The 22,226-nt window shown below is 41.8% G+C and overlaps 1 protein-coding gene across 1 annotated transcript in view; it reads right to left on the reverse strand.

The window, feature by feature from the left end:
* The window catches only part of CD109 (CD109 molecule), a 139,812-nt gene extending 130,869 nt beyond the window's left edge, over window positions 1-8,943 (reverse strand). Inside the window, exons 1-2 of the mRNA XM_058566767.1 lie at window positions 8,773-8,943; window positions 7,674-7,846 (exon numbers count right to left, since the gene is read on the reverse strand). Coding sequence (XP_058422750.1) covers window positions 7,674-7,846; window positions 8,773-8,846 — 247 coding nt within the window. The 5' untranslated portion in view covers window positions 8,847-8,943. The remainder of the gene's footprint in view (window positions 1-7,673; window positions 7,847-8,772) is intronic.
* Window positions 8,944-22,226: the final 13,283 nt, after the last annotated feature.

Here is a 22,226-nt window from a genome sequence, read left to right on the forward strand (position 1 = left end):
TCCCAGCCCCTCAAGCTTCAAGTGAGGCATAGTACCACCATAAACAGCCCCTCTCTCTTCTCTATTCTCCTGTGCTCCCTCTCCTGATAATAACACAAGTATCAATCCATGCGTTCCAATATCCCACAATCCAGCAGAGACTCAGGTTAGGGCACCACCAGGGAATATCTCTAATTCTGTGCTTCTTCTCTCCTATGGGCCACTACTTTTAACATTTATCCCCACTTCCTATAAAGAGATGACTGGGTCTGTACCAATTAGAGGCAGTAGAGACCTATGGCAAAGTTTTCCTAAAACCATATTTCAATTTCATTCTTCATCGGAAGTTCCTACCTCAAAATATTTCTTTCCTTACTCATTCTCTTCTATTTCTTTCTTACATCAAAGGAAAAAGTATAACTTTTTTTTAAGGATAACCCACTCACCTGTGCTCCTGATCCTGATCCCACCTTACCCATGAAGTATCCACCACCCCCCGCCCCGCTTTGCATCAACCACTTTTTCCTCTCTACTGTGCCTTTCAAGAGATCATCTACTTCTCTCTTTTCAACTGTCAAACTTCAGCAAAGAATGGTCTACATTTTCTGATTATATTTTCTCACCTCCCATTTATTACTTTAAACTGGGCTTTTGCTCCCAACACTCGACTTAAAACCATCCCCTTGAGGATCACTGTCCTCATCTTCTCTTCTTTGACCTTCTGGGACACTTGGTACTATTAAAACCTGCCTGCTTGTAACTCTTTCTTCTCGTGGCTTCTGAGACATCTCACCGTCTTCAATCCGTCCCTGTCTCTGGATGCTCCTTGTCTATCCATTTCATTGATGGATTTTCCTCCTCTCAAGCTTCCATCATCAGTCCTGTTCTTTCCAGAAGCTCTGTCTCTCTTGTGCATCTCATGCATTCCCACCAAAACTTTAAATATCGTCTGCCTCCATGAAAACAATGCCTTAAACTCTCTCCCTAGCTACAATTTCAAAATTATCTGCTGGATGTCTCCATCTGGATGTCCCCCAAACTTAGATCTAAAGCAGAAAACAACATCTTTTCAGAAAACACACACATAAACCTCTATCTCCTAGTCAGGACTGCCACTCCCAACCATGGGCTCTTTCCTCGGGCACACCCTTCCCTCCTCTAGTACGTGAAATAACTATTCCCCCTAATGCCAAACGTGTCAGAAGAGGTGGAACACTTATGAATGGACATTTGTATAGCTCTAGATGTAAAAGGTAACAGTACCAGGCACCGGGTCACACACAAGCAGCACTATTTACAAACCACATTAAATTTTTTATACAAACAAGAAATAAAACCTCTCCAGCCTTCTGTACTTTTAATATTATATTTTACCCTTCTGGAACCTCTGAATCCCCTCTAATGCCTTGCTTCCTCTTATTACCCACCCCCCACTTATTCATGTCTCAGATACAGCAAATAATCTATAAATAAAAAATTAATGGGAGGAAATGTCACTGGAGAAACAACTAGTTTCAGTATTTTTACAAACAGTAACCCAGCCCCAATTCTCACAGGATCTGATTTCTATTTCCACCAAACCCTCAGTGAGTCACTGGGATAGTGACTCACTCTGTGTTAGAAGATGAGCAGCACACGTTTAACTTGGAGTTTAAAGAGTCAGTATGTTCACTTTCAACTTCATTCAATCACTGATTCATAAACAAACACAAGACATGCTTCTCCTCTGCTTAAAATTCACACCAATGCTCACGGTTGGGGGCTGCTTGAAAGGCAAATACGGAAGTCCGGGAGGGGTATTCTCTCAGCGGCTGTGAGGCTGTGAATCACCGTAGACTTTCACAGGCGTGCCTCTCACTCTCAAGCTTTCCAGTACTTAGTCAAGAACAATTGTGAGATACTAAAGGACAGTTGTTCTTATTTTAATGTGGCTAAGAACCACTTGTGGTCATTGCTCAAAGTTAGATTCCTAGATCTTACCCATGACTTGAGGGGGTGGCCATGAATCTGTATTTTTAATAAGTACAACCCCCTCTTTGAGAAACACAGCAACAGAATTTAGTTTTAGAAAGATCCATGAGGCTCCTAGCCCCACCCCCACCTCTGATGTAGAACCATCAGGCCATAAGGAACAACTCCACCTTGAGCTGAAATAAGAAACCTGCACAAACATGCAGGTAAACATTTTTAAATTCCTTAGTTAGCCTTATTTTCTTCCCTATCAGAAAAACCAACATTTGCCAATATATCCTAGGTCTTACACACAGTTCTCCATATGTTAGGAAAGTTTCCTAGAGTATAATGAAAATAGCACAGGACTACAAATTTGGGGACTTGCAATCTATTTCAAGCTCTGCCACCAATACGAAATTTCACCTTAGGCAAGTCACCAAACAGCACGCCTCAGTCTCCTCAGCCATAAATTGGGTGACTGATTGGTGTATCTCTGAGGTCGCATCCAGCTCTGGAATTCTATGATGCTCAAAGTAAATCAGGAGGAGAGCTCACATTGCATCTCAGGATTCCTTAAATCCAGATTAGACTTCATTAGATCCAGGACTAAACTACCACTAGCAAACATGAAAATGATTTTGAGGAAGATGACTTGTACAACATTGCATTGATATCCCAAACCAAAGCAAACAAAACATATTTCACGCTCTTCCAGGCAGTAGAAAGCCTTCAAATTCAGCACCAGCAGAACCAACTTCAAATTCAGGCTTTACCATTCACTGTGTTAACTCAGGAAAATTAACCGTTCTCTCTCGGCCTCAGTTTCCTCATCTTTAAAATGAAGACAACAGTGCCTTCCTCATAGGTTACGGCAGTTAAACATTGTCCATCAAGTCCCTGGCACTACAAGGAAACTCAATGTTTAATACATTAAATCCCTTCCCATTCCCTCCTAGTGATGTGCCTTTTCTAGAATTCTCACTTCAAGATCATCCCAGCAGGACATTAATAATCATCTCTGACATGATTGTTGCTATTTTCTTCTAATAACAATGGCTACCATTTTCTTGAATAATTCCTATGTGTTAAGTGCTTTAAACATGTTACCTCATATAATCCTCACAATGACCATGTAATTGTATAAGGCAGGAACCACTATTCTTCAGATGATGAAACTGAAGCCTGGTGAGATCATAACTGCCCACAACCCACAACCACTAAGAGAAGGGCATTCAGGTAGCCTGGCTACAGAGCCCAGGCACATCGTGATTACACTCTGGCCCAATTTCCTCAGGCACCACCTACCTATTTACATATATATATCACACACAATGGCAAAGACATATGAATGGAGAGCCCACACCCTTTAAAAATAATTCTCATGTAACTACAAGTTCAGACTGAGTTCTACTGGCAAAGCTGCCTGTGGAGACCTGCCCTGGGAGATCTGGCCACACACTACACTAATTCATCTACTCTCATAAAGACCGTGGGACTGATTTTGATTTAGGAGCCATGAAATGTATGTTCAGGAGCTTTGTTTCCACAGAAAGCCATCCAAACTGAACTGGATGATTTTTTTTTAAGTTTTTCAGCTATCTCAAATTTAAGAAATATTGATTTCCCACCTTTACTGGATCAAGATGAAAAATAAAATACCCATAGTCAATGTGAGAAAGAGAGAAAGACAATAAAGGACCAAGAAGAATTTTTAATTCTTAAAAAATAGAAGGTAAACACCCCATTGACTCTCCAAGATTTTAGGGCAAAAAGAAAAAGCAAATTATTAAAGGATATAGACACGTTCATAGAGTACGTCTCACCCCAACACCTCAGTGAGAAAATGGAAGTAGGCTTGGCACCATCAATAAATGAACAGTGCCTCCAGTATGGGGTATCTCGCCTGGAGATACCCCATACAGCACCCAAGTTTGCTGCTGACATTTTCCATTTATGTTTTTTTCTTAAATCAAGTTTACGTGAAACTGGTGACAATGAATTCATTAATAGGGGAAAAGGGTGTATTCTTCATTATTTGAAGCAAATCTCACTCAGGAAAAACACTGAAAGTTTACAAATGAACATTTCAAACTGTAGAAAGAGAAGGGGAAATAAAGCAGAAATGATGGTTTTAAGGACATCAAGAATAATTCCGTTATTCCATATGCCTTACAGATGAGAAGACAGTTCTCATTTAAGATCTGTGAATTCAAATGTTCTTACCTTTTTTTTTGATTTGGCATGGAACTCCAGGGCAACATCACAGTAAAGGAAGAGATAAAAACTAAGAAGGGAAGAAATAAGGGGACAGGCTCACTCTCCACCCAACATATAGTCTGACTTGATTTCAAATGCCAATAGCTGCTCCATCTCCTCTCCTCTGGGAATTACTACTTGCTGAATTTTTACCATGTTTTGTCAATTATGCTTACTTAACTAACTCCTGCATACAATGGAAGATGAGATTATGAACCTAGCTCTATTCACTGTAGAAAGGATAATGGTGATGATGATAATAATGATGATGGTGATAGTGGTGGTGATGGTGGTGGTGACGATGATGATGGTGGTAGTGGTGGTAGTGAGGATGGTGACGATGGTGGTGGTGGGGTGATAATGACAAGTACACGTCAATGTCTGAATCTCACCACTACAGAGGCATTAATACACCCTTAGAGAACTCCATAAAGTTTAGCAGAAACACTTTTTCTAAAGGGCTATTATTCACACACACCAAAAAAAAAAGCCCATAATTGATTCCCCAATAAATGTAGAATTAATATATTAAAAAATGAATAAACTAATTGTAATGTAATCAATGCTGCTGGATTCAAGGAAAAATGTAAACAAAATCTTCCCCATATCTGTCAAACAAATAAATGAACTCTTCCTTGAGGTCAAGCCATACCTTTCCGCCTTTATTAAAGTGTATTGTACAATTCGAATCCTCTAGCTACTACTATTTCTGAAAAAAATTAGGCTAGAAATGCATTTTGGTTATGGTGAAATACCACCCTGCCCCAAGAATTTCTAAGACGATCAAGACTGTTAGAAATAGCCACTCAGAAATAGTCCCCCTCCTTACCCACCTCTGCTAGAAGATAAATCTTTATTAAAACCAACCTTTTCTTGGAGGCCCTCATAAACAAGTTATGAAATAATTGTACCTAAAATGTATGTATTTGTTTGTTTACGTGGCAAGGAAAAAAAAAATGAATCCTAGGAAGATCCAGACCCCACTGATTTAGAAGTCCTCGTTTATCTACATGTTGTTACAACTGGAGAAGTCAGATAAAGCAAAGGATGTGAAGACAAGAAGGGAGAAATGTCTTGATCCTTAAGTCCTAACATTACAGGAAGCATCTGCTCTGAGAACAATGACTCACAGCCTCTGATAACAGAGTAACATTCTCCTTTGAAAGAGGGAGAGTGCTCCCAGCAAGGGTATTTTCAATGAAACTGTATATCAACAGAGTCAAAAACAGCCCCGGAAAGAGATCCATTCTGCTCCCAGGATAGTGTCGGTCTGACCCAGTCTTGAGCACTTGAGCCTTCCCACGGGCATATGACAGACTCTCCTCCCAAAAGAAAAATCTAAGAATAAAGTTAAAAACCAAGCCACAATATCACAAATCCCCAACGCTGGTACTATTTGTTTGCAGAAAAAAAGAAAGGAGATTGCAGAAGAGACAATGCAGGAGAAATTCTAAACTAAGAGTATGCAGGGCCAGCCCGGTGGCGCAGCGGGTAGGTGCGCGAGCTCTACTTCGGTGTCCTGGGCTCGCAGGTTCGGATCTTGGGCGCGCACCGACCCACTGTTCGTCAAGCCATGCTGTGGCGGCGTCCCATATAAAGCAGAGGAAGATGGGCACAGATGTTAGCCCAGGGCCAATCTTGCTCAAAAAAAAGAGGAGGATTGTCATTGGATGTTAGCTCAGGAAAGGGGGAGCCCTTTCCTGAGGGCTCACAAAATAAATAAAATAAAATAAAATAAGAGTATGCAAACATCCAAGCAAAGAGAAAATATTTACCAAAACCATCCATGTTACTCTGGACCTCTGCACTGCAGTAAAATTGCCACACTAGTAGAGCCAAAATGATCATTCTTAATGGATAAATAATGAATGTGGAACTACCTTTAAGTATTGTCTGCTGTGACTTAGTATTTCACTATCTTCTTTAGCCATTATCATAAAACCAGGATTCACTCATTTTCAGAAATCATAGATCAATAATGAAAGCAGCGGTCTGACCCCATGTAAGAAGGAAATGGTACTCCCTGCATCTTCTTCTTCAGCGTTATTACTACTACTTAACAATATTAGCAGCTGCTGTTCATTGAGTGCCTACTAGGCACTAGATGCTGATTTTAACTTTATACCTGCCCTGGGAAGTAACTTTCATTATCCCCATTTCACAAATGAGGAAACTGAGGCTCAGAGCAGTTAAGTAACCTGCCCAAGGTCACACAACTAGTGCTAAAACTCAATCTCAGATCTTAAGCACTAACCCACGTTTCCTCTCCAGGGACAAAGGGCTCCCACTTTCCTGACATTACTCCTGCCCCTGCCCACATCACTTCTTCCTGACTCCAGGCCCAAACTTACCCACCTAGTCAGCTTCCAGAAAAAGAACCATGGATGTAGATAAACTCTGACCTTATCTCATTTCATGGAGGTGTTAATTTCTCTATGCTGGTAGAAGATAAACATTTATATAATGAACTACTGTGGAATCTCATCCACCCTTCACTATGTGCCCTTAAATGATTCTTTTTTAAAGATAACTCTTAACATTATAGGAATTTATATCCCAATTTCTGGCCTCTGACTAAATATCTAAACGTGCTTCTAGTTAACAGCGTTTCTACTTGGGTGAGGATTACAGGTGATTTTGGTTTATTTCCCTTACTCCCAGTGTTTACCAGGTTGCAAGGACTAAGTATATGTTACTCTTTCGATTAGGGGAAAAAAATACAATAAATTTTCATTTTAATGGAAAAAAAATTTAAGTATTTAAGTATTTACCACCCAAAATTATTTTTCCCTTAGTATTGAAAAAGAACACATTCATTGACCAATTTAATCCTGGGCCAGGTTAGAACCCAAACATAAAACAACAGACATGGCTTCTTTCACAAGCCACTTTTACATTATTTTTCTTTTCTCCTGTTACTTTAAAAATTAAGAAATACTCCATAAAACTGGATTTTAACTATTGTGTAGCTCTTCTTTTCCTTCCCACAGTCCTATTTAGTAAAATCCTCTGCATGCAATAAATATAAAGAAATATGGTTGAATACGGTTTATATAAACCATATATAAATACAGTTTTGTGTCAAACTGTTAACTATGCCCATCTCTTCTTCTGGGCACACACGGGCCTACATGTGCTAGCCTCCTCTGCAGCTACATGTGGCCATCGGAAGAGGAGCAGAAGCAATATGAGCCACGTCGGGTCTAGCCCATATAAACCGCCCACTGGAGAAACTCCGTGCTCTTCCCCTGCAGGCCACATGTTGACCATGACGGAGCCACCAAGTGGAAGGAAGCTGGGTCTCTGAATCTCCACTTGGAAGAGCATCCAGGAACAGCATTTTGGTCTTGACACGAGTAAGAATTAAAAGTGTATTATGTAAGCCACTGCAAATTTGAAGTTTCTCTGTTACCCTAAGACACGGCTTTATTAACATATTCCAATTATTACTGCAGAAGGGTAAGACTCTATGCTGTTTATCTTACCTTTTTCAAAGACTCCTTCTGCTTCCAGGACAGAGACAGTGAGGTTTGCTGCCATCTTGACCAGCTGGGCTTTCACAGTGACCTGTGAGGGGCTGTGTCCCAGAAGCTCCACGCCAATAGTCACATTTCCTCCAGGCCTGATGATCCCTGGGGCTGTCACCAGAAACCTGGGCCTAAAGAGTTCCCAACAAGGGAAAAACAAAGTTTCTTATCCTCACATCTCCATTCTTTTGTGATCCTTAAATTCATAGATAGTGAGATGGACTCCCTATAATGTGCCAGTTGCAACTGTTCCTATTAATATGGCCCCACTGCTCCATTTAGCAACTGCATTGAAATGCTACTGAAACAAAATAATTCCCATAAACAAATTTTAATGCAGTAATTCATGCACCACTAGAGGACGGCCTGTGTTATTTCCATTTTATAAACCACAAACAGCATGCAGAAGTTACTGATAAAGCGCAAACCTCTAAACGTCTTTACACAAGACTTCACTCCAGTGTGGTTTTTTTCTTGGCTTACACACCCACATACACACACACACTAGGATTTTGCCTGTTTCCTATTCAAACCTTTATGCTTGGGCATCTGCGCAAGAAAACATCATCTAACCAATATCACTGATGGAAACACACCACACCATCTGAAATCAAACTATCAGTGGTGAAATTTCCAGGTGTAGCAGGGCATAAAAATCGCTAAAACAGCACTTCCCTGCCCAAGCTGGGGGTTAGGGCTCAACTACAAAAACCTTTACGAGTGGGGCCCTTTCCATTGTGGGGTGCCTCCTTCGTCGTCTTGCTACCGAGTCCGCCCCTGAACCCACACTTCAGTCACCTCAGCCACGCTTTGCCAATGCCAAACTTGAGACTCGGTGTTCAGAAAAAATATATCATATGTCTTTGAGACAAGAAGGCACATTATTTGGGAGCAAAAAGTTGAGAAAAATGCAGAGGCAACGTGGACTAAAAATAAAACGACTCTCTCTAGAAAGCAGTTACAGCCAAAGAGACGCTTCCAGAACGTCCGAGGTGGAGAAAGTGACTGCAGCACGGAGCACCGCCGGGGCGCCCGCCCCCGCCCCGCGCCGCCTCACCCGGGGCCGGCGGCCAGCGCGGCGGTCCACACGCAGACGAGCTGCGCGGCGGTCAGCAGCCGCGGGCCCCGCATCTCGGCGGGGGCGGCCGTCCGCTCCGGGGACGCTCCGGCACCGCGGCGGCCTCCCGTCCTCCGGAGCCTGCTTCCCGGGCTCGAGCGCGGCGCTCCGAGACGGGCGCGCCCCACCGCGCGGCGCGGATCTCCACGCAGCCCCGGCCGCGGCCCCGCCCTCCCCGCGCGTCACAAGGGCGCCGCCCGCCGGCCGCCGCCGGCCCGCCGGCTCCTCGGGCCGTCCGCACCAGCGCCGCCCGCGACGCCCCGAGCGCGCACACAGGCCCACCCTTGTGCGAGACGTTCGTAGCAGCTATGTGAAGTGGGAACAAGTCAATCATTGTCCTCCGGACTGTGAGTCAGAATGTTAGGGAAACGCAAATACACACGCACGCCAAACAGGGGTGTATTCTCCAGGTGGCTGTTTAAATGTATGTGAATGGATACAGGAGAAAAATCTTTTGTCCTTAAAACAAAAAGTGAGGTATATTGTTTGGCTCTCCAGGAAAATGCTGTGGTTTCTCAGCTTTAAAAAAAAGAGAGAGAGAAAGGAGAAAAAAAAGAAGAAAAGAATTCTGGCACATGCACAAGCTAGGTGCTGCTGCTCGGAACTCTGAGAAACAGTTATGTGGGGAGGTGCTTTATACTCTTGGCTGTCTCTAAACACACTTGCTACAGAAAGGACTCATTAGGACTCTGAAGCGTGGAGCAGTTTGTATCCACGCAATTAGACTGGGGGGGTTCTCCTGCCCCAAGGAAGGTCAGCGGCCGTGGTGCCCAGCAGTCCCTGAGCCCCAGCTCCCCATCCTGGCTTGTCCGCAGCTGCTTCCCAGCTCTTTGGCACTGCCACCATCTTCAGATGACTCAGGCTCCAGCATGGCTACACCAGGAAAGCAGGGAACTGCCAGAAACCGCCGGAAAACAGGCACATTCAGTCCCTGACAACTTATAGAGTTTCTAATTCACGGAGAAAAGTTCTACGTGGTGACTTGTCAATAAGGGGGAAATGCAAAAGAGGAGAGGTCAGCAAAGGGATGTCTCACGACAAGCTATGTGCCGAGCAGGGGAAAGCAGCACCTAGACAGGCTGTGGGTTTTGGAATCCAAGAACTTGCTTTCCTGCCTTTCCTGTTCCACCCTTTTTCACCCTCCTGAGCGGCTTGCAGAGGTCCCTTATGGCCTTCTGTCTCCTACAGGCAGCCTATCTTTAGTGGCTGACTTCCTGTGCGGGCAGGGCTTGGGCATAGTGAGTAGTGTCTGGGTGGGTCCTTGGGCACAGATCCTGTCCCTGACACAGCTGCTTCTGCTGGTCTGGTCTCCTCACCTCTGTTGTTCAGAGAGGAGGACCAGGGGCGAGGGTGGGTGAAGCGTTAGGGTCTAAATCAGTGCTTCTCAAACTCTGGCGTGTCTGAGAACCACATTAAAGGGCAGATGCTGACTCAGCAGATCTGGGAGGGGGACTGAGATTCTGCTTTACCCCAGCTGACAGTGGGCCCGCCACGGAGGGTGTATAGGTAGAGGCAATTTGGGGGCACTGTGATGAGAATAGGGAGTGGGAATATGGAGAACATTCTTTTCAAGCTTCACTTCATAGAGGTAGATCAATAAATTCAGGTTTATTCTAGAGGCAAGCAAATGTAAAAGGGACTCCAAATGTTGCATTGCAAGAAGACCTATAGAAAAGTTTAGAACCTCCTAGTTATTTTATAAAGTTAAGTCTGTGCAGATTCTTAAATTGATGCAATGTCCCTGTTTATGCCTTCCTTCTCACAATACACACTTCTTGAAAAGCTTAAATATGCAGAAATTTAACCATGTGAGTTTGCATAGAGATAAAGCTATTACATTCCTGGCACAAAGTAGCTATTTGTTAAAAGGATTAATGAAAAACATTCATCTCAGAGTTGTTTTTTTTTTAATTAATTAAGAAAAACTGACAATAGTCTGAGATTAACAATAAGAGATTTAGTTAAATAAACCATGGGATACCTATGCAACAGAACACTGTAAAGTAATTAAAAATTATGTTCTTGAATTGGAGACTATCTAGAGATAAATATTCACAATATACTGTTGGGGAGGGAGTCTATGTTATAAAACAGAATGTAAATGTGATTCCATTTTTATAAAAATAGTGTGTGCTTATGTGTACATATGCATTATAGATATATTCATTGAAGTAAGACTGAAGGATATTCACCAAAATGTTATCAGTATCCTATCTGCTGAGTTTTCTACAATGAATATATATATGTTATTTTTTTCTTTAAGAAGAAAACAACAAAACTGGTATTGTTTTAGTAAGTAGTCTTTAAGGGAGAATCTTAGAAATTCTTTTGAATAAAATTCATGAATTTCGATACCCAAAAAATTATCTATGTTCCTCGCATGAAAACTGAATGGCCTTTGGCATAGGAACCCTCAGCGCTTCCGTGTTCCTCCCGACCTGTCTTTAGAGTATGGTTCAGTGAGAAAAGCAGCACCACTACGAGACAGATCCTGTGCGACTGTGGGAGCTAGTGGAGCAGTCGTCATTGCCTTGCATCTAGTGTTGAGCCTGAAATCGCCCTAAGTCAGTCAGGGGAGAAAAGCTAAATGTGGACGTGGACGAGAGCAAGGAAACATGAGGGAGAACTGGAACCCATGTCTCTCTTACCACCTCCAACTTGGATGTCACAGGTAGTCTGCAGGAGAAGCTGGTATCTTTCACCAAGAGCCACATATGCACTTGGTCCAGAATTCAAAAAAGCTCAAGGAGGAGATCCTCCCAGAACTGGAGGAGCTACTGGCGACATTGCTGCCCTACGCCCGCAAAGTGAGCAAGCAGATCAGTAACAAAAGGGGCAAGCAGCTCACCTCCCAGCACCCTGCCCCAACCTTCAGAGAGTGAAAAATAAGGCTTCTGCGTCACTGCTGGCTGCCAAATTCACACACAAGGTTTCTTGCGGCCAACAGCAGCTCAAAACCACAGAGAGGGGAATTCTGAGACATTTAGCTCCATCTTAGATAAGTTGGCACGGTACAAAGCTGCCCAAGTCTGTGCCTCATCAACTGGGCATCTGTATATACCCCTTTTAACCATATTTAACTTCAAAAAAAATGCAATAGAAAAATCATGCTTTCACCTAACATAATGCAACTATCCCTCGTGCAACCAAAAACAACCTAACCCTCTCTACAAAACAGGATGCAAAGTCCCTTTATCCATCTTTGGACATTGTTCGTGCCTCTTCTAGCTGAATAACGTTCTCCCTTTGATATCCTATAACTTCAGTACTGAGGTATAAGGTTAACGACTATTAACACATGTTAGATGGTAGTGGAATGAGATGGAGAAGGAAAAATATAGGTTAATATATACACAAATATATTTATAGCAAAACAGGAAGGAAATGCAAATAACTATTACCATCTTTATTTCTGCTGCTGGTCACATGGTTGTAAGTGGTGTTTATAACTACTTTCTTCCACTACCTATTCCTCTGCCCTCAGTAAGCATCTAGGCTGGTCATGGTTCTTTGCATGGTGGGGTGACCCACATCTTCATTCCTGAAGGGTCTGGGCCATCAGCAGTCCTCCCTGTATTGTATTGTTGTTTTCTGTTTACTTTAATCACGAGACCTAGGAGGACTAAGAGAGGCCCCAGTGTATCTTCCGCATTCCAGAAATACTCCTTACTTCCTTTGTGGAGTGGCAACTCCTTGACAATCAGGATAATCAATCACTCCAGCCAGTAGGGAACCCCGTCTTTGGCATGAGGTGCCCCAAGTGGCCAGGTGGCAATCTCAACTGCCAGTTCAACTGAACCGTGGCAGTGTCCCCTAGTGGAACTATTCCTCTCTTGGAACTGAGACCTCTTATTCAGCAGAACCCAATGTCACCGGAATAGGAAGCAAAAATTTCAGTAGTGGATCACTAGGGGTGATAGAAGAACCACACTTATTTCCACTCCTTTGTTCTCAGACCAGTGAAGCCGGCTTTGAGAGAAACATCAATTACTGATTTAAAGTATATACCGCGTCCTAGAGTCTATTGTTTGATTTTTACACCTTCAAATTTGGTAACATTTCAGAAATGTTATGCATGAAATTAATATCTACTTACGTGCATCATCTATCTGAGAACTAGTTAGATAGAACCCTGCACAGAACAGCAGAATATTCCCTGAGAATCATTTTTACCCAAGGGCAGGGGAGGAAATCCCTGCCACTGGAAGACAAGGAACGATACTGACATTAATGAGGAATGATAATAATGAGGCTTGTCCTTAACTTTCTTTATGGGAGTCTAGAATTTATAATTAGAATTCTGTGTCCAATCAAACTATCAAACAAGAGTGAAGATAGAACAAAAATATTTTCAGAAATAGAATGGCTCAGAAACTTTGCCTTCCACAAATTCTTTTTAGGAAGTTATTTTAGGAGGACATATTTGGCAAGCCAATTAAATAAGCCAAGAAAAAGGAAGATATAAGATTTGGGGAAAAGTATATACAACCCCAGAGGGCAATGCAGAGAAAAGGTCTAACAGGAAGAATTCCAGGAATAAGGCCTCAAGGGAAAAAAAGAGATCTTAATAGAATAAATAAATGTGATGGAAAACTGGGGGAGAAGATTGAGACTATGATAATGTAAAACAGTGTGATGAAAGGGAGGAGAATTTGGAAACTCAAGGGAAAAGAAAAAACTGAATAAAAAAGGAAGTCCAACCGTAATTCGTTAGCTGCCTCTGCAGTGAACGATAGTTACATAAGCATGTTGTTGTAAGCATGATTCATTGATTTTTAACTTATAAAATCAATCTCACTAAAGGGAAAGAATTATGCTCTATCCTGCCTTTCCTACATGAACTGTATCACCGGTAACCAGATAGTAGATATGGGGAAATTTCTCTTTGCAGAAGTTTTCCAGCTAGTAAATGTAAAAATGAATGTTAGAATTAGAATAGCACATTATCACAGCCCTTAGTGGATTACCAGATCCAGACCAGTGCTGTCCAATAGAACTTTCTGTGGTGACGGGAACGTTCTGTATCTGCCCTAAGACAGTGGCCATGAGCAGCAGGTGGCTATTGCACATTTGACACGTGGCTAGTGCAACTGAGAAACTGAATTTTTAATTTTATTTAATTTGAACGAATTTAAATTTTAATAGCTACTACTAACAGATACTATACTAATAGTACCAATGCTGATATGGGCTCATGCAGACCTAAATAATGATCATAAATGGCTGCTTACTCCTTACTCACAGGAGGAGACATCCAGATACCATATGTCTCCCAACAGAAGAATCCAGCACCACCTAAGTAGTCTTGCCAAAAAATTGAACCTGAATCTGATCAAGGCTCTCTAAGTTCAGCCACGAATTTGCAAGGAAATCTAGAGAAAATACCACAAGGATGTATTAGCAAAATCCAGATTGTGGGATACTTTATCAAATAATTCAATTCCTTCAACACATAAATTGCAAGGAAAAATAAAGAGAATTGAAAGAAACTATAGATTTAAAGACACTTAAAGACACTATGAATATTATTTGGCTCCAGATCCAAACAGAAAACTAAAAAAAGAGTTATTACATATCTGAAACAGTTGAAATTGTGAATACTGACTGGGTATTTGATGATATTAAAGAATTTTTCTTAATTATTTAGGTTGGAGTTACATTTTTTAAAGGGTCTTTTAGAAATACATACCGAAATATTTTTGGGTGAAATGTTATGATGTCTAGGATTTACTTCAAAAATAATATAGGAACCGGGGCCTGGCTGGTGGCGCAAGCAGTTAAGTGCGCGTGCTCCACTTCCACGGCCCGGGATTCTCGAGTTCGGATCCTGGGTGCACACTGATGCACCACTTGGTAAGCCATGCTGTGGCGGCATCCCATATAAAGTAGAGGAAGACGGGCACGGATGTTAGCTCAGGGCCACTCTTCCTCAAGAAAAAAGGGGAGGATTGGCATTGGATGTTAGCTCAGGGCTAGTCCTCCTCACAAAAAAAAAAAAAGTATATATATATATATATATATATAGGAACCAATTCAGACCCATTAGGATGGCTATTATAAAACACACACATACAACACAAAATAACAAGTGTTGGACAGGCTGTGAAGAAACTGAAACCGGGAGCCGGCCCAGTGGCATAGTGGTTAAGGTCACATGCTCTGCTTTGGCGGTACAGGGTTTGAAGGTTCGGATCCTGGGCACAGACCTGTGCACTGCTTATCAAGCCATGCTGTGGCAAGCGTCCCACATATAAAGTAGAGGAAGATGGGCACGGATGTTAGCCCAGGGCCAATCTTCGTCAGCAAAAAAGAGGAGGATTGACAACAGATGGTAGCTCAGACTAATCTTCCTCACAAAAAAAAAAAAAGAAAGAAATTGAAACCCTTATGCACTGCTGGTGGGAATGTTAAATGGTACAGCCACTGTGGAGAGCAATATGGCAGTTCCTCAAAAAATTAAACATAGAATTACCATATGATCCAGCAATTCTACTTCTAGGTATATACTCAAAAGAATTGAAAGCAGAGACTGAACAGATGTTAGTACACTCTTGTACATAGAAGTATTATCCATGATAGCCAAAAGGTGAAAGAAACCCAAGTGTCCCTTGACAGATAAACAAATGTGGCACATCCATACAATGGGATATCATTCAGCCTTAAAAAGGAAGGATGTTCTGACATGTACTACAACACGTTCGAACCTTGAAGGCATTATGCTAAGTGAAATAAGCAAGTCATAAAAGGACAAATATTGTATGATTCCATTTATATGAGGTACCTAGAGCAGTCAAATTTATAGATAGAAAGTACATTCTACTGGTGGTTGCCAAGGGCTGGGGAGAGCAGGAAATGGAGAGCTAGTGTTTAATTGGTACAGAGTTTCAGTTGGGGAAGAGAAAAAAATTCTGGAGATGGATCGTGGTGATGGTTGCACAACAATGTGAATATACTTAATGCCACAGAACTGTACAGTTAAATGTGGTTAAAATGGTAAATTTTATGTTATATATATTTTACTATAAACAATAATAATAATACAGGAGGAGACAAGCAGGTGGAGTAGAGATGGAATTATATGGCCGTGAGTTGATGATTGTTGAAGCTGGTGACGGGTACATGGAGATTCACTGTACTCTTCTCTCTACCTCTGTGTATGTTTGAAATTTTCCATAATGAAAATATTTTTTTGTACCAAAACAAGTTTATACAAAGATACAAGAAAATTTAGTTAAAAAACAAAAAAAGTAAAACAGAAAAATGGCTAATAATACTCAGGAGAAAAATATTCTCACAGAGAAGATGAAAATTAAGACCAAAAATTTTGTCCCAAATTACAACAGCCTAAGAAAGATATCTAGTTAGATCTCAATGAAGAGATGGAGAGCCAATGGGAAAGATGAAGCTTGAGCTAGAAGTGCCAAGAAAGAAAAATCTCAGTTTAAAATGGCTTCCTCTGGAGATAGACAATTATGGGTGAAGCTGGGTTTTCTTTGGTTTTTCTACCAAGTCTCGTAGAATTACTGGAATCTATATACTATGTGCATATGTAACTTGTGTGTGTGTGCGCGCGTGAGGAAGGTCAGTCCTGAGCTAACATCCATGCCAATCCTCCTCTTGTTGCTGAGGAAGACTAGCCCTGGGCTAACATCCATGCCCATCTCCCTCCACTTTATGTGGGACGCCGCCACAGCATGGCTTCATCAGCGGTGCATCAGTGCGCACCTGGAATCCAAACCCGAGCACCCCTGGCTATCGAAGCAGAGCATGCGAATTTAACCTCTATGTCACCAGGCTGGCCCCTTTTAAACACTGAATTTAAATGTTCAGTGTATGTGTTTTTTAAAAGAGGCAGAGCCAAAACTCTGTGTGAAGATTGTTAACCTGGCCAACATCTTACACACTGCAAAGTTAACTGTCACGTTGGCCTCCTGCTTTTTCTTTGCTCTGTTACCCATGTTTTAACGTCTTGGTTCTCCTTGCTTTTCATTTTCATTGTTCACTTTTGGGTTTTGGACACCTCCTATGTAACCACTTACTTGCCTTAGAAATGAACACTGTAGATTGACTATCAAAAAGCGATCCACTGCTTCTCTCTGCCATATATTCCTTTGTCAGAGGCTGGCAAGCTAAAATACACCTTTCCAGGTTCCATCCAGCCAGTTGTGGCCGTGTGACATAATTCTGCATACTGAGACGTAAGAAGACTGCAGGGAAAGCATTGTCTCCTTGAGTAAAAAGACAACACCTCAAGAGAACAGGCCCTTGGCCCTTCCACTTATATCCTGCCCAGAACACAGGCATCAGACCTTGCAACTCAGGATGAAAGCCACCTGAGGAGGGCAGAATGGGAAGAAAGGCAGAAAGCTCCTGGATCCTTAAGGGCACAATTAACCAGCTGCTCCAAACGCCTCCTTCCTCATCAATCCATCTGCTTGTGGGAGAAAACTCCTGAGTCAGTGCCAGACTCTTAGGCCTTTCCCATCTGGGACTCTCTCCTTGGGCAGACTGGGCAAGTGGTGTGGTGAGCCTACCAGTGCCTCAAACTCTCCACTGCCACTCCCTCTCACCACCTGTCCAGAACATGAAAGCTGATTTTTCATATCCCATTTGCCCCCACAAAATACAACACACCCTTGAGGTCAATGCTTTCCACCAAGGTTAAGCCTTCTTAGCACAGAGGGCAAGTTCTTCACCCAGTCTTCAATGTTTTTTCTTTTGAGAATGGCATACCCTTCCTCTGTCATATTTTAGTCATAAATATCATCTATTCAAGCTTTAGGGGCTGTTATAAGAGTATATTTACCTCCTTGTGCAAAAATGTTTGCCTGTGGAACTTCTATCAAATCACAGATTTTTTTCAGAAGGAATTGTATGAAGGAGAAAGAATAAAAAACGATATAAAGATACTTACATAAATCTGTAATTAATATATTTGGAATATAAACCGAATAGTCAATGTACAAATATAAAAATGACTTGAAATGGAGACAAACTAGAAATGAATCACGAATCCATTCACATCCCTAGGTTTGTGGTCCCCAGTTTTGCTCTCTTTGGTCACCTGTCTCCAGATCTTAGACTCAATTCTGATATCTCATCCATCCAGGCTTGCTTTGTTTTTGCCATGCAGTCCTGAGCCTGTGTTCATTTCTGCACTTTAGCTCACTTTGGCTCCTGCTCCCCTCCCAGGGTCAGCTTGCCCCAGAGCCACACAGTTGCTGTTCTCAGCTCCTTGCTTTCATAGGCCCTGGATGCACACTTTGACTCCTGGAAGGCTGGTCACCCCACCACCACCACCACCAAACTAGCCTTGTGTGTGGTCTCTCACAGGGAGATAACGATTTCATTTTAGGTATGTTAAGATCAGATATTAATGAGGACTACGTTTCTGATGCTTCTTTCAATAATTGAAATAATTTATTATTGCATACTGCCCTTTTTTCTTTTAATTTTTTTCTTTATTTCTTTTAGTTATCTAGGCACAACCTATGGATTAAGGACCATCAGATACTTTATTAAGAATGCCTGGGCTTTAGCCAGGAGGACAGCCTGCCAAGAGAAAGAACAGGGCCAGCCCAGTGGCATAGTGGTTAAGTTCACACGCTCCACTTCAGTGGCCTGGGGTTTGCAGGTTCGAATCCTGGGCACAGACCTATGCACCGCTCATCAAGCCATTCTGTGGCGGCATCCCACATACAAAATAGAAGAGAATGGTCACAGATGTTAGCTCAGGGCCAATCTTCCTCAGCAACAAAAGGAGGATTGGCAACAGATGTTAGCTCAGGGCCAATCTTCCTCACCAAAAAAAAAAAAAGAGAGAGAGAGAACAAATTGACTCAGGTATCCTGGATACTCCCAAGAGTCACAGAGTAGTGAAAGCTTATTGAAGATGTCAGAGAAAAGAGTAAGCTCTCGTTTTGCAAGACTGAAGAATGAGCAGGGGTCCTTTTCAAAGTTAAGACAGGATCCCTGCATTTCCCTTCCTAGAGATATGGCAGCAAAGAGAGCTAGAGCACAGGCTTCCGCACAAATGGTGGGCCACCCTCCCCAGCCATGGCCCCGTAAAGGGCGGGGACGAATGTCATCATCAGGGAGGGAAAGTGCTGAAGTGCTTCAGCTGTCCCCTCTGCTATTTGTCACACAGACAGGGGCTAGAGGATGAGCAGACCTCGCTGGCCTCATCCAAGAGCGGGTAGATGAAGCTGAGAAAAGCCTTGTTGAAAGGGCTTTGTGATGTGGCTTTGCTCCTTTCTGCTTTGTTCACCTGAAAGACTGAGAGTTAACACCAAGTCAGGCTCCTCTTGGTCCTCTTCTCCAGTTCTAGTCCTCCACCTCATAGATATTTGACACCGTCTGGTCCAGAAGCCACCCTACTGTGACTTAGGGTGCAGCCTTCTACTCGATACTTTTACTAGTTAAGGTTGAGTATATTTTCATGTATTAATTGCCGTTTTATTTTCATCTCCTATAAATTGCCTCGTGAGATCTTTTGTCATTTGTATTAGGTTGTCTTTTTCTTACAGATTTGTAGGAACTTTGTGTGCTCTGAATTCTAAAATGTTATCTTAACATATAAGTTACAAATATCTTCCTCAGTCTCTCGTTTACGTTTATTCTGACCTTTGTGGTACAGGAGTTTTTAATTATGATGTGGACAAATTTATCATACTTTTACTAATGGGTTGTGCTTTATGTGTCTTCTGTTAAAAATCACCTCTTCCTACTGCAAAGTCATAAAGATATTATCCTATATTTTCTTCAAGTAGTCTTCAAGTTTTATTTTTCACATTTAGGTTTTTAAGCCATCTAAAATTTTTCTTTATGTACAATGTGAGGAAGATATCTAATTTTACTTTTCCATATGAATCCACTGTCTCAACACGTGTATTAAATAATAAATCTTTCTTCCATTGATTTGTATTTCCACCTGTAGCAGAATCTTCTAGTCCTCAATATCCTGTTACCCCTTTCTTCTATAGCAACAGAATTTTTAGTTGGAAGCATGGGCATCTGTAATTAATTACATTTCCAACCACGCTTGCAGCTGGGTGTGTGCATGTTCTGGCCAATGAGTTGTTAGTGGAAGTAGTGTATGCAACTTTCAGGAAATGTCCCCAAAGAGAGGAGGCATGCCTCTTCCCTTCCTTAACTTTCCCACTGGTGGAATATAGACATGGCTGGAGCTGGAGAAGCCATTCTGAACCATTAATTGAGTTTAGAAAAGTAGGCAATGCACAGCAGTATAAAAAGATAGAAGTTTAGGTGCCAGACTTCCTCTGGACTAACAGGTGAGAGAGAAATGAACATGCATCTTGTTTAAGCCATTGCTATTTTGAGTTTTCTGTCACTCACAGAAAGAAATTCTAACTAATATATCACATTTATATCAATTTGCCATAAATGTTTCTATTTCTGAGCTCTCATTTCCTTTCTTTTTTTTTTTTAAAGATTTTATTTATTTATTTTTTTCCCCTTAAAGCCTCAGTGGATAGTTGTATGTCATAGCTGCACATCCTTCTAGTTGCTGTATGTGGGACGTGGCCTCAGCATGGCCAGAGAAGCAGCGCGTTGGCGCGCGCCTGGGATCCGAACCTGGGCCGCCAGCAGCGGAGCGCGCGCACTTAACCGCTAAGCCACGGGGCCGGCCCTCTCATTTCTTTTCTGTTGACCTATTTGTCTATCATTCGGCCAGACAGCACATGCTTTAATTAATGCAATTTTGTATTAAATTTTGATTCTAATAGGCAGACCATCTCTCCTAGTTCCTTTTCAGAATCGTTTTTTGGTTGTTAGACTATTACTCCTCCATATGAACTTTAGAATCTGTCTAGTTCCATGGGGAAAAGCATGATGGCATTTTTATTTGAATTTCATTTAACTTATATATTAACTTAGGGAGCATCAACACCTTTATGAAATTGAATGTTCTCATACATGGACATGGTATTGCTCTATATTTATGCTTTCATATTCTACAATAACAGTTTGTACTTTTTCTCCATAAACATCTGCATATCCTTTGTCAGATATATAGTCCTTGCTGTTATTGTAAACGGTATTTTTTTTAATTGCATTACCTAATGGGTTACTGATGGTATAAAAGATACCATTAATTTTTGTATGTTAATCTTATATTCAGCAACCGTGCTGAATTCTTATTAGTTCTAAGAGTTTATCTGTAGTCTCTTGAATTGCATATTAATTAGTTTCCATCAAGCAACCAGAGGGAAAAAAGTAGCACTGAGTTGACTTGATGGTGACAGCATCAAGGGTCTTGAAAGAAAATAAAAGCAGTATAGGCAAGAAGTTCAGGTGCTAGTAATAGAGCCTAATCAGTAACATGGCAACAGGACTAACAAGGCAGAGTTGGAATTCTGGACAAGGATACAAGCCAGCACACCTCAGGGAGGATATGCTAGCACTGGAGCCAGAAGTGGGGCCCTGAAACACAAGAGCTGGGGTGGAGTGAGGGAGGGCAGCATAGGATCTGGGAAGATTTTCAGGCATCTAAGGCAGTAACTGAACCAGACAACAACATCATTTCCATGGAGATCATTTAAGGCAGATCAATTTGGGCCAAAAATAGACTTTTTCCAATCTGAATAAACATGGCAGCAAAAGTTGCTTTATTTCACTTGAGACACTGAATGTTCCTACTGGAGTCAATACCACCACAAAGCAGGAAAGAATACAGTAAAAGAGAAAAGAGCTGGATCCCAGGGATGGACCACTGGAAGCCAATTTAGACAAATCTTTTGACTTCTCAAAAATCCTGAAAAGGGAGATAATTTTGTTGGGCTGCAGTGTCTCTCCAAGGATTGTAGTTAATAAACCTTTCTCTACAATTCCCATCTCTACTTCTGGGTTCTTTGGTGTTTTTTAATTTTTGTTACAGAATTTTCAGATAGGACTCAAAATTTTAAACTGTGACTCCTCTGAGTTCTATATATCTATTTAGGGGGCCTTGGAATCACACTAAGATAATGAGGAAATACCTCTACTATCTGGAACAGGACTCTTAGTCTTTTGTATTTGAAGGTCTAAAAGCAGAAATGGGGAGGAAAAGTAAATGGGGCTGTAGTTTCATAAGACGACAGATGCTTAGATTCATCCAGCTTGCATTTTGAATCCAGGAAAAGCCTGCTGCAAATGGTAGTCATCAGCATGCCAGTGGCCAGAGAAGAAGCCAGACATGGAACACTGTCCAGTTTCCCAAGATGCTGCTGTTCTGCATCAGCCTGCCACCTAGTGGTCATAATAGTTGATGCAACATGTTGCTGGGATCACTACATGATCCATGTACTACAGCCTCATCCTTTTTGTGCCTCAGAGTCAATGCTTACAAGGTAAAAGCAAGGAGGAGAAGAGAGTAGACGTTCCTGTTATAATGC

Source organism: Diceros bicornis, chromosome 23, assembly GCF_020826845.1.
Source record: "Diceros bicornis minor isolate mBicDic1 chromosome 23, mDicBic1.mat.cur, whole genome shotgun sequence".
Lineage (NCBI taxonomy): Eukaryota > Metazoa > Chordata > Mammalia > Perissodactyla > Rhinocerotidae > Diceros > Diceros bicornis.